The sequence below is a fragment of the Choloepus didactylus genome, chromosome 2 (assembly GCF_015220235.1).
Source record: "Choloepus didactylus isolate mChoDid1 chromosome 2, mChoDid1.pri, whole genome shotgun sequence".
Lineage (NCBI taxonomy): Eukaryota > Metazoa > Chordata > Mammalia > Pilosa > Megalonychidae > Choloepus > Choloepus didactylus.
This window is the reverse complement of record NC_051308.1, coordinates 146829782-146842535: the sequence shown is the minus strand read 5'-3', so window position 1 is coordinate 146842535 and position 12754 is coordinate 146829782. Positions and strand designations below refer to the sequence as shown.

The following is a 12754-nucleotide window of genomic DNA, read 5'->3' as shown; positions in this document are numbered from 1 at the left end:
TCACTGACTTTTAAAAACAAAACTTAAAATGGTTACTCCTAAAAGATGCAGAGTATAGTAGTTTCCAAGGGGTGCTGTAACAAATGACAACAAACTGGGAGGCTGAAAACAACAGAAATTAATTATTTTACAGTTCAGGAGGCCAGAAACCAAAAATCACGGTAACAACAGGGTTGGCTCATTCTGGAGGCTCTGAGGGAGAATCTGCTCCATGCCACGCTCTCCTAACATCTGGTAGTGGCTGGCTATCCTTGGTGTTCCTTGATTTGTAACTATGTCACAACCTCTACCTCTGTTACCACATGGCCTTCTTCCCTCAGTGTCTCTGTGTGTCTTCACATGGCCTTCTTACAAGGACACCAGTCATTGGTTTTGGGCACCCCCAATCCAGTAATCTTAAAGTGTTAGATCTGCAAAGACGTCATTTCCAAACAAGGTCACAATCTGAGGTTGTGGGTAGACGTGGATGTTAGGGTGGGTGGGCACTGTTTCATCTGATACACATAGTAATTGTGATGTTACTTTCCTTTCTTTCCAGGTGGTTCTTTGAAAGTCTCAAGTACCCTAAGTTTTCCAAAGCTAATGTCATCAATGGAATTCTCATGACAGTGGTGTTCTTCATCGTGCGGATTGCCATGATACCGCCTTACTATAGCTACATCTATTCTGTGATAGGAACAGAAGCCTACGTGAGACTTGGATTTGTAATCCAGTGTTCCTGGATCAGCACATGTGTTATTTTGGATGTGATGAATGTCATGTGGATGATCAAAATTTCAAAGGGGTGCATCAAAGTCATCTCTCTGGCCATACAAGAGAAAGCCCGAAATAGTCTTCAAAATGGAAAACTTGACTAAAATTGGATGTTGACAAGCAAACTTCATTACTACCTGGCATTTATATCTGCTGATAGGATGAGTTCTTGGCATGTTCTTGTACTTCTTTACTAATTACAATCATTCTTAAGGGTTTCAGTCTCATTTTTTTTAACTTTAGGAAATAACTAAAATTTAAGTTATTCCAAGATTTATTTTCTGCTTCTGCTTTATAAGCATGGATACAATCTTAAAGGTTTAAATAAAAATTTATAAATATAGTGGCAAATCTTTTCAGAAATCAGTAAACCTGCATTGGTATTTTTCCTCTGTGAAAAGATGGCTATGTTAATTTGATGCATTTGGTTTTGTGTCATTGGCTTTGCTAACAAAATGAGAACTGCTTTTAAATCTGTAAATAGCTTTCAACTTTTTGTTGTTCTGCACTCTTTTCTTACTATAGCTATCAATACCTGTGTAGGGTTTGATTTCTAAATTTCATTAAAATGTGTTTTGTTTTTTTTTTTAGGTTATTGGAAGTGTTGTATTTTTCATTTCAGATATGCAATTACCTATTAATGATGAGGTACTTTGCTCATTTTGGAAATACTCAATTAGCTCAGTCATGAAAAATACTTGCTGCATTTTAAAATTTTTCAGATGTCACTTTCTTATTTCTATTTTAAGCATTTTATCAAATTTTTACCTTTTTGTTTTATAGCAAGGCTTAAGACCTTATATGAGGCTTAAGATCTTATAAACTTCTTTAAGAGGTGAATTACTTCTTAAAATGCAATTGATAGACAACTATTTAGTCAAACGAGAATCATTAAGAAAAAAAAGCTTTAACACTGCTGTCCCTATCTGCTTTTTTTGTGCTTTTTCTATTAAAAATGTATTATTCCTCCTTGCAAAATCTTCCCTGAATTCAGAACCAACATCATCAGTACCAAAGTCTGATGCATTGTATATTCACCGTGCTTCTAATGTAGGCCTCTTCTTAATGAGGACATACATCCAAGCAAAGTCAGTATTCATGTTTTACTCAGTTTATACCCAAAGCCAGCATTTTAAGTGCTTTGAATTTCTATCTTTCCTAAAGGACAGGGGGGGAGAAAAGGTAATTTAATCATAAGTATTCTGATTATCAAAATTATTATCTTATTATGTGAAGATAAAAGCCTTGGTTTAGTTTTATGTGTTTTTGCTTTTGTTTTGGTTCTTACAACCCAAATGTAGCAAAAAATATTAAGCAAGTATTGCCTTTAATTACTTTTCTCAAGTATTTGCCTTTAATAACTGCACTTACCTAAGAAAAAAAGAAGCTTAATTCAACCGGTAATGAACACCTGAACTTAATTCAACCCAAACCAAAAGATCTAATCCATTCAGTTACTCAGTTTAAAAGAGAATGTTTGGCTCACTTTCATTGTTCAGGTTATGATGAAGGGAGGCTGGCTGAATATAATCAGGACTTTTGATTTGATTTGATTTGATTTGATTTGATTTGATTTGATTTGATTTGGCTGTTTAGTGCAGAGAGCACCTAATAAGTTTTAGAACATTGAAAGAAAAGAATTGAAATTTTAGTCAAGAACTAAATAATTAAATGAGGTCAATTGGATTATACTAGGTACATTTATTTTTGAAAGATTTAAAGTAATGTGAAACATATTTGTTTTTAAAGCTATTGCTATTACATCAAAATTTGTTACAACACTCAATGTGTTTCACATCACAGGCACTTAAATAGTTATTGGTTGTTTCCAGGAGGTAGGAAAGCAAGTGATTTTATCTTGTTCCTGCTGTTCTGCAAGAAAATTGGTTGTTTTTGTTTTTTAAAGGAAAACATTTATATTATAAAACTATTTTGGAAATTCATTCCTTTAGAAAGAAATAAAAATTGAGATAAGTATTTTTGACTCTTTTGATATTCATATAGTTCTAAACACAGATTTTTAAACCCACTATTAAAATGAAGTCAATATAAAACTATAATATTAGCAAATATCTAATAGCAATTTCAGTTTTTATAGGTCCTGTTTTGTGCTTAAAACTTAATTTTTACCTTCATCGACAGTACCTTACATAGTTGCTCACTAAATAAATATATTTACAATATCAAAGTTTTGAACTAAAGTTTGTTATTTCTTTAGTCAACAATCTTTATTTTATGCTGGCTTTATGACTTGAATTCAACATCCAGATGCAACATGCAAAAGCTGGTTCTGCATATTTCCTCATAAAACAGACATGGAAATGGAAGAAATACAAACCGACATGCTATTTTAAGTCAAATCTTTATAAAAGCTATATTTTGCTGTTCTGTGATCACATCCCCCTGTCCAAGATACAGATAGTTAATAACAGAACATATCGTTTATTGAACAGTGAACTTTTCATTTACTAAATGATGAACTTTCGCTAGAAATTTTAATTAAGTATTTTTTTACTACTTGGAACAATTTAAATGACTCTATTAGGCATTCTGATATTGAACAATTTGGTTGAAATCTTTATAGAAAATAAAAGTAAATTGTTACAAATTTCTAAGCAACTGTATTTTTGTAGAAAAAGATTAGTGACAACCTATGACAATAGAGATGTTATTTGTGTAGTGTTCTAGAAAATAAAAATTCTTAAAAAAACTTAATCAAGGAAAATCAATGAAATAACATGCAAGATAAGAGATTCTGCATTAAATATTTTATTTGGGAGGATTTAAAAATTATTAGCTTGAGTTTATAGAATTTGCATTTCGAGTCTGAAATCTTTTAAATGAGGATTCTTTGCATGTATTTCAAACTCAAAATGGAGTTATATACGAGTGCAAAGAAATTAACTCCTGCTGAAATTATGTTTCAGTTTCCAGTAGTAAGTTGAAATTGAAGTTTTATTCCAACTGCTTGACTTTGATATTTCACAGACTAGCCCCATGTTAAAAGAAGTAATAGTTAAGTCTTTACCATCTGTAAGGGTGACTTTGGTATACTATGGATGTCCCAGTTCTGCCTTAAAGGTCTAGTTTTAAAAACCACCTAGTTTAGGTAACTGAATCAAATTCTTTTTAAAATTTTAATAATCTATTTGTCTCAAATCAAATTTTTGCTAAAAAATCGGTTTCTCAATTGCACACTTTTTCTGTGGTGCATTGGGCATTTATAGCTTCTCACAGATGAGAAGGTCTGGCTTTACTGTGGTTGCATTATTTGTTTTCAGGCATTTAGAAACATTCTTTTCATGGAGGTATCTAGGGGAATATATTGTAACATTCAATATCTTGTGGTTTTTTAAAAGGAAAATATGTTCCAAAATATACTATTAAAATAAGAATTTGAGCAAATCAAGGTTTCTAAGTTGCTCGTAACTCCAAATGTATAAAGATGCATTTGAATTGACCTTTAGGTCCTTTAGTCTTTTGAAAGAAACTGAAAATCGACATAATTGCTGACATCATTTTTTATTATTCATGGAAGACTATGTATTTCTATGTATTATGGATTCCATAAAAAGCAAATTCACATAATTTCATTGAAAGAGTGGCACAGTATCTCCTAACAGGTACCACACACAACAGATTGTGTCAAGTGGTTCTGGGCACATACACACCTTCTTAGCCTTAACCACAGCTGGTTGATGGCAAACATCCTATAGCTCTTGAAACTGAGTTCTGATGCAAAACACATGTGATGTGTGTGAGAGCAGCAGAAAAGCGAGCAGGACCTGGAGTTGGAGGAGACACCACAACTGCTTGTCCCTTAAAGGCCACGATGCTCCCAATCAATCAGGAAGTTCTTTCTTTGAAATCCTTCCAGCCAGCAATTCCTCCTAACACTCGGGGGACTTCACACCACATCCCATCCTCATGCCACACCATTATATTGTATTATTCCTGGAAGACTATGTATTACATATGTCGACTTTTGCAGTCTCCCCAAATATCCCCTAAGTTTCCCAGTCTATTATGGCAAATTTACAAGTTTCCAAGTATGTTCTTTCATTGAAAAGAGCATTTCAATATGTTTAAGAAGAGATCAGACAAACCATAATTTATTAAGAGGCATGGGAAGCCACCCAGCATTTAATACCTGTTTACAATATGAGGCAACGCTGATGATGTTATGGGCTTTATTGAAAAAAATCTATAATCTACCGTTTAACTTTTTCCTTTAAAGTGGTTTAGTAATGAGGACTCTATGTCTTGTTTCAGCTAAGAATTTAGTAGGGCATGTGAATCCTCTAGATACCCTTTCTCAGACCCCATGCAAGAGGGGGAAGGAACCAAGGTAACTGTTCTGGGGAGAGGTCTGGCCTGTGGCACATTATTTGAGTCCAGCTTTTTAATAGAGCAAATTTAGGCATGAGAATGTTTCTTTAAAAAAACCAGCTTGCAAGCAAAAAGATTACTCAGGGTGTTTTCCAAAGTATAACACCCAAGGATTTGAGTCCTATCCGGATCTCTTTCGTCCAGACTTCAGATAGACTTTACTTGCTTTGATAAGTTGTACCTTCATTGGAAAGTATTTTGAATAGCAGCAAAGAAGTAGAGATTGATTTGTTTGCATTGAAAATGTTTACACTGATTCACCCTAAGCAATAGACAGTTTTGCTGTCAGACCCTATATTTAAGATAAAAACAGTGAGAAAGATTTCTAAATCTCAAAGATAAGTATCTTATACATGTATAACTCCAGCTGAAAACTTGCTAAACATCAGCTGTAATTTATTTTTGTCTGTATGTAATTCTTTCTGTAATTAAGTGCACATTAGGTTATTTGCTACTTCTTGGTTAATGAAGCCTAAAAATATAGCTGTAAATAAAATGTCATGTACTTTTAAGATTTTTGTTTATTACTTGGCTTGCTTCTGTAATGATTATGTCTACTTTATACTTGAGGAATTTTTGCATATATGATCTCTTACTGTCTTGTAACTAGGATAAATTATGAGATTTTTGTAGTTACAAGAATTTGTAATAATGACTTTTAGACATTATGGATTTTTTTGAAAAAGCTACCTAAAAACTGCAGTAAATATGATAGCTATATTAACATATATAATTTTTTTCTGAGAACATGCAATATATAACTAAGTGTCATAAAGATTTTTATCTTAATTTCTCTTTGTGAAAATTTTCAAAATATATCTAATAGCATTTTGAGAACACACCTTACTTAGATCAATAAGGTGGAAAAACTTTTGTCTTATTTATAAAATGTAAGCATACATAATTTATAAATCAGTGTTATTCAGATTTATTGGCAATTTAAATAGCAATTTAGTATTCTTTATTTTGGTTTCTGGCTGTGCATTATTTGAAGGGATAATGAATGTAAGTATTTCACTTAAAATTTAAAAATGTGTACTTTATTTGTATGTATGTCACTTTAAAGTTTATGCAAGTTCTAAGCAATAATCTGCATGTTGTACAAGATTAACATACTTTGTCATGACTATTTAATATTAATTTTAAGTATGTGTATAAAATCAACACCCTGTATGTAAATCACCCCCCCAATGAAAATCTTGGGATTTTCTTGTGTAAGAACCCTACTATAATGAGGTGCAAAGAGTATTTTGTGAAAAAAAAAATCAATAAAGTCACAATTATTTAGTGCAAAAGTTTGAGTCTGCAAGGGGTACATGTTAATAGTAATTAATGAATAGACTGATGATAAAAATTACTTTTCTCAAATCAAATTATCTCCCTTCGTACCTGAATCCTAAAGTTAATATTTATTCTTCAGGGTGCTTGTGAGCTTGTTTACCCCCTTTTCTCCCTTCCTTGCTCCCAGCCCCCACCCTTCTTGAAGTTCCAGCCTTTGTAGGAATCCAAATTCACTTGCAAACATTTGACTTATGCTTGTTAATGGAAGGAATGGAACCATCTAATCAATAGGCCCTTTTAGATAAGTAAAACTTTGGCAGTTATGTTTTTTAATTGTCTTCCTTTTATCCCTTAGGTCTATCATTTGGTCTCTAGGTGGTTTTTTTAATTCTTTTTTTCTTTTCGTTTCTTTTTTTTTTTTTTTTTTTGCCAAAGGGCTGGAATTCCTACCTTCTCAAATCGCCTATGGTCTTAATCTTTCATCTTGGTCCTTGAATACCCAGTAGATCAGGAAGCAGAACACTAATGGAATAAAATGCAGAAGTGGTTTGGATACTTTGGAGAGTATCATGAGTCATGCTTCTGTACATGCCTAAAATGTGTCAATACTGGCAAAGGAACAGCTGAATTTCGAATTTAAAATAGCCACAGCTGTCAGTTGAGATAGGCCACAGGCACAATTACAAGGAGTCAGAACCATTCAAGGCAAGTCTCAGTGGGGTTCTTCTCCCCACCTCAGGCTGTTGTAAAGATGACTCACCGTTTATTCTCCTGTTCTCTAGTCTTGACTAAAGTCTACTTACTGCTTTCCCTCCCTTTTGATGCCCATGCTAGTAACTGATAATCTCACAGGTGTTCCTGTGTGCAACTCCCAAATTAGACTAAGCACTGTGAACACCACCATGCGTTTGGTAGTTGTGCCCATTGTGGCACAGTGCTCCTAGGTTTTCCCTGCTGGTCCGATTTGCTAATGCTGCTTTTTATGCAAAATACCAGAAATGAATTGGCTTTTATAAAGGAGGCTTATTTGGTTACAAATTTTTAGTTCTGAGTCCACAAAAGTGTCTAAACAAAGGCATAAACATGAGTATACCTTCACTGGAGAAAAGCCATTGGCATCCGGAAAACCTCTGTTAGCTGGGAAGGCACGTGGCTGGTGTCTTCTTGCTCCCAGGTTGTGCTCCAAAATGTCTCTAGGCTTAGCTTCTCCAGGCAAAGTCTGGGCTAGTATCTCCAAAGCGTCAGCAAAAGTCTGCTTTCAAAGGCAGTCTCCAAAATATCTCTCCAAGATGCAGCACTGAGCTCCTTCTGTCTGAGCTTATATAGAGCTCTGGTAAACTAATCAAGACCATGCTGAATGAGTGGGGCCACACCTCCATGGCCACAACTCCACAAGATTGTATTGAAGAACACAGTGTTTGGGGGGACATAATACATCCAAACCAGCACACCTGCTATTGCCAAATAGCCCCTTCCTCTGTTCATCTACCTCCAACTAAATTCTACACCACAGCCACTGCTAGTCTTGTCATCTTATCTAATCATTGCGTATACTATCCAGAAACTACCCGAGCAAAACTTTCAAAGAGCACTTTCAGGGACACATGAAAAGTAATATGGGTGATCACTGCATTTCTACTCAGGATAAAGATCAAGGGTAGGTGGAAATTTGAAAAGAATGAGAGAGAAGGAAGGTAGGACTGTAGGAAATGGAAAAACATAATAAAATAAGAAAATTCTCTGTATATATACCTGACATTTTGAGTGACAGGAGCTTATAAAGAAAAACGAATATAGTGAAATTCCCATACAGGGTATTAGAGTATAAGATTTTTTTATTACTTTTCTATGTTAAAATATAAGATGTATATTATTCACCATAAATATACATATGCATACACATAGACATAGACATACACATATACATAACGTATGTTTATACACATACACCATGTGGGGGATATGGTTTGACTTGCAGTTTAAAAATTATTTCTTTGTAAATGACTACATATGGAAATGATATACAATCCTTTATATATGAGAAAGCATATCCTCCTAATATTTCCCCCACTGCCAATGATCATATGCCTCCTTGCAAAGCCAGGAATGAGGGGGCAGCACCCCTCATTGGAGCTCAGTGGTCCCACTAGGCTGCCCAAGCTTACAAGAGGGCCCAATCCTGACCTGATGAACAGACCTGACCAAAAACCAAACTTCACCCAGGAATTACGCTTCCTGGAATGATTTGTGTTGTCAGGCAGGCTAATCAAGAGAGGTTTTAAGGCGATGAAATGAGCAGTTTTTAAAGTACACTGTGTTGTAGATAGAAAGGACATATGAATGGAGGAGGCAAAAGAGGGTAGGATTTTGTTCAAGTTATAAATTGAGAAGGAGCAATTTGCAAATAGTGAGGTGCCTAACAGACTAAGGTAACCATGAAGGATCATAATCTCCCTGAGTCTTAGATCTGTTAATGTAAAATGATATTTGAAGTATTGATGACGTTCCTTCCAACTCTCCCATGCTATTAACAAGAGCTTTAATTTGAAACAAGGCAATTAGCAAGGAGCAAGTGTAGGTTTGAGGGCTTAGTGATGTGATTACCATGACATTTGAGGAAGATTCTCAGTGTCAAATTAGATGAATGGCAGTACAAAATATGTTAGTGATGGAGAGACTGGTCAAGGACTGCAAAGTGGTTAAGTCTGATGCTTTGTTTGAAACAGGGAAACGAAATAAAAGAGCTGATAATAAAATAATTATTAATATTTAATAATTTTAATAATAAAAGGAAAGTAAATAAAAATGCAATCAATGTTGCAGAGAGAGACTCAAAAGGATTTAGAAAATAACATAGCTTGCGAATAAGACGGGAACTGAGAGGTGACAGATGCTACAGGTTGTGATGTCAGGATGTGGAAAGCCGCACTCGGTGGGAGGTTGGTGCGAGGTTGGTGAGCAGGCTGACCCTCATAAGGGGACCTGTGGATGAGCAAGGGAAAGAGGGAAGGCAAGTTCTGGGGCACTTTGCCATGAATGAGGAAAGAGTAGGTATAGAAGTTAGAAGAGAAGAGTGGAGCCTGTGACAGACTTTTTTTTTTTGTTGTGGTAACATGTATATAACTCAAAAATTTCCTTTTTAGCTACTTTCAAGTGTACAATTCAATAGTATTAATTATATTCACAACGTTGTGTTGAATTGACTCATCAGTATATAGTGACCTTCTTTGTCCCTCATAACAGTTCTTGGCTTAAAGAACTGTTTTATGTAATATTCGTGTAGCTATCCCACTTCTCTTTTGGTTACTCTTTGCATGGTATATTTTTTCCCATTCTTTCACTTTCAATCTATGTGTGTCTGAATTTAAGGTGAGTCTCTTGTAAACAGCATATATTTGGATCAGGCTTATTTTATCCATTCTGTCCATCTCTGCCTTTTGATGGGCAAGTTTGTTTCATATGCATTTAAAGTAACTATTGATAATTCAGGATGTTCTTGTGCCATTTTGCTATTTGGTCTTTGTAAGTTATACTGTTTTTGTTTCTCAATTCTTCTGTTAATACCTATTGTCATATTCATTTGATTTTTTGTAGTGTACCATTCTGAGTCCCTCCCTTTACATTTCTTTCTGTATACATGTTTCATATCTTTTCCTTGTGGTTACCATGGGGCTTCAATTTAACATCCTAAACCTATAACAATGATGTTTGATTTGATACCAACTTCACCTCAATAGCATATACATACAATGTTTCTATAGCTTTTGGTCCTCCCACTTTTTTGTTGCACTTGTTACAAAGTATATCTTTATCCAGTATATGTCCACAACCATAGATTTATCATTATTTTTTGTACATTGGCATTTTAGAATCTGTAAGAAGTAAAAAGTGTAGTTACATAGTAAAAAATAAAATATAATTGTAATGGCATTCATAGTTACCCAGAAGGTTAACTTTACTGGACATCTTTATATCTTTATGCCCCTTCTATTCATTGTCCAGTGTCCTTTCTTCTGGTCTGAAAGACTCCTTTTAGCATTGCTTGTAGGGCAGATTTTGTGATGTTGAACTCCCTCAGCTTTTGTTTATCTGGGAATGTCTTAATTTCTCCCTCATTTTTTAAATGCAATTTTATTGAGATATATTCACATAATCTACAATCATCCAAAGTGTACAATTATTCACATTATTGTCATATTGTGCATTCATCACCACAATTAATATTTAAACATTTTCATTGCTCCAAAAAAACAGTAAAAATAAAAATAAAAGTAATAAAGAACATTCAAAACATCCCCTACCCCTCAACTCCCACCCCCTAATATTAATTTACTTTTTGTCCCCATTTTTCTACTCATCTGTCCATACACTGGATAAAGGAAGTGTGAGCTACAAGCTGTTCACATTCATGCATTCACACCATATAAGATATTTAGTTGTACAATCATCTTCAAGAATGCAGGCTACTGGATTGCAGGTCAACAGTTTCAGGTATTTCCTTCTAGCTAGTCTCATATACTAAAAACTTAAAAGGGATATCTAATGCATAAGAATAACCTCCAGAATGACCTCTTGACTCCATTTGAAATCTCTCAGCCCCTGAAACTTGATTTTGTTTCATTTCTCTTCCCCCTTTTGGTCAAGAAGACCTTCTCAATCCACAATGCTGGGTCCAGGCTCATTCCCGGGAATCATGTCCCAGAATGCCAGGGAGATTTACACCCCTGGGAGTCATGTCCCACATAGGGCGGAAGGCAACAAGTCCACCTGCCAAGTTGGCTCGGAGAGAGAAGCCGCATATGAGCAACAAAAGATCTCCCTCATTTTTTGAAAGATAATTTAACCAGATACAAAATTCTTGATTGGTAATTGTTTTCTTTCAGCACTTTAAATATTTTGTCCCGCTGCCTTCTTTCCTCGATTTTTGATGAGAAAACAGCACTTCATCTTATTGGGGCTCCCTTGTACCTAACACATTGCTTGTCTCTTACATCTTTCAGAACTCTCTCCTTGTCCGTGGCATTAGGCATTTTGATTACCATGTGTTTGGTCATGGTTCTCTCGAGTTTATCTGGCTCAGGGTTCATTAGGCATCCTGAATGTGCTATCCATATCTTTCATTAAATTTGGGAAGTTTTCTGCCATTATTTCTTTCAATACTCCTTCTGCCCTTTTCCTTTCTTCTCCTTCTGGGATTCCCATAATGCATATATTGGCATGCTTGATGGCAACCCACTGGTCTCTCAGGTTCTGTTCACTTCTTAAAAATTCTTTTCTCTTTCTGCTCCTCAGCCTGAATTATGTCAGTTGGCTTGTCTTTGAGATCACTGATTCTTGCTTCTGCCAACTCAAAACAGCATTGTAACCCCCTGGGGAATTTTTCATTTCCATTATTGTGGTCTACAACTCTAGTAGTCCTGTTTGGTTCCTTTTTCAAATGTCTATCTCTTTGATATTCTCATATTTTTCCTTCATTGTTTCCCTGTATCCTTTAGTTCTTCCTCATGTTTTTCTTTATCTTCTCAAGCATACTGAGGATTTTTTTTTTTTTAAGTTTTTTCAGTTTATCCAAAGTCTGGTGTTCTTTGTGGATGGTTTCTGGATTTATTTTTCCTGATCCTTTGGGTGAGCCATTATTTCTTTTTCTCTGTCTGTAGTATTTTGTTTCATACTGTACATTTTAATATTTTAAAGTGTTAACCCTGGGATTTAGATCCTGTGGTACCTGTTCCCTAAGTTTATGTCTGGCTAGTGGTATGACAGAAATTTCCTTGTGTGCCAGGAGCTAACAAAAACAAACCAATGCAATAAATACCTTTCACACTCCTTGCAAATTGGCTCTGTGTTGGCTGGTGTTCTCCCTCAGAGTTTAGACTTCCTGAAGAGAAGATCAGCCTGAGGCAAATGTGAACTGCAAATTCCTCTCTGTCTTTTCTAACCCTGTATCTTGTCCTGTTGTTTTGATTGCTGATGGCCTTAGGAATTTCCCAATTTACAGGGATTTGAATGACCTCTGTACTCTCTGCAAAAAAGACTTTCTCCCCCTCCTGGGTGCTCTGTTGTATGACTTAAAGGAAGTAATAATTTACTTCAGGCTGCTTTGTCTTTATTATTTTTAACACTGCTTTAGCCGTCCACAAACTGCTTCTGCCTGCAGGGCAAGTCCTGTGAGGGCAAGCCAGAGACGTGTTCCTGGTTCAGTCTTTAAGACTGCTTACCGGACAGAGGTGCATAGGGATTACTCTGCTCCCTCTGAACAGGACCAGGAGCCCACCACGGGAGCACAGGCTGGCTTCACACCTCACCAGGGAGGGCTTGGGAGAGGGGTCAC

At 35.4% G+C, this 12754-nt stretch overlaps 1 protein-coding gene across 7 annotated transcripts in view; it reads left to right on the top strand.

Moving 5' to 3' along the window:
- The window catches only part of LOC119526986 (TLC domain-containing protein 4-like), a 175346-nt gene extending 168868 nt beyond the window's left edge, over window positions 1-6478 (top strand). For 6 of the 7 annotated variants that reach the window (XM_037826579.1, XM_037826578.1, XM_037826576.1 and 3 more), the window contains exon 7: window positions 539-6477. In XM_037826579.1, the coding sequence (XP_037682507.1) occupies window positions 539-857 (319 nt within the window). In that variant the 3' untranslated portion in view covers window positions 858-6477. Of the gene's footprint in view, window positions 1-538 lie in introns of all 7 variants that reach the window. The other variant, XM_037826580.1, reaches the window with a different exon arrangement.
- Window positions 6479-12754: the final 6276 nt, after the last annotated feature.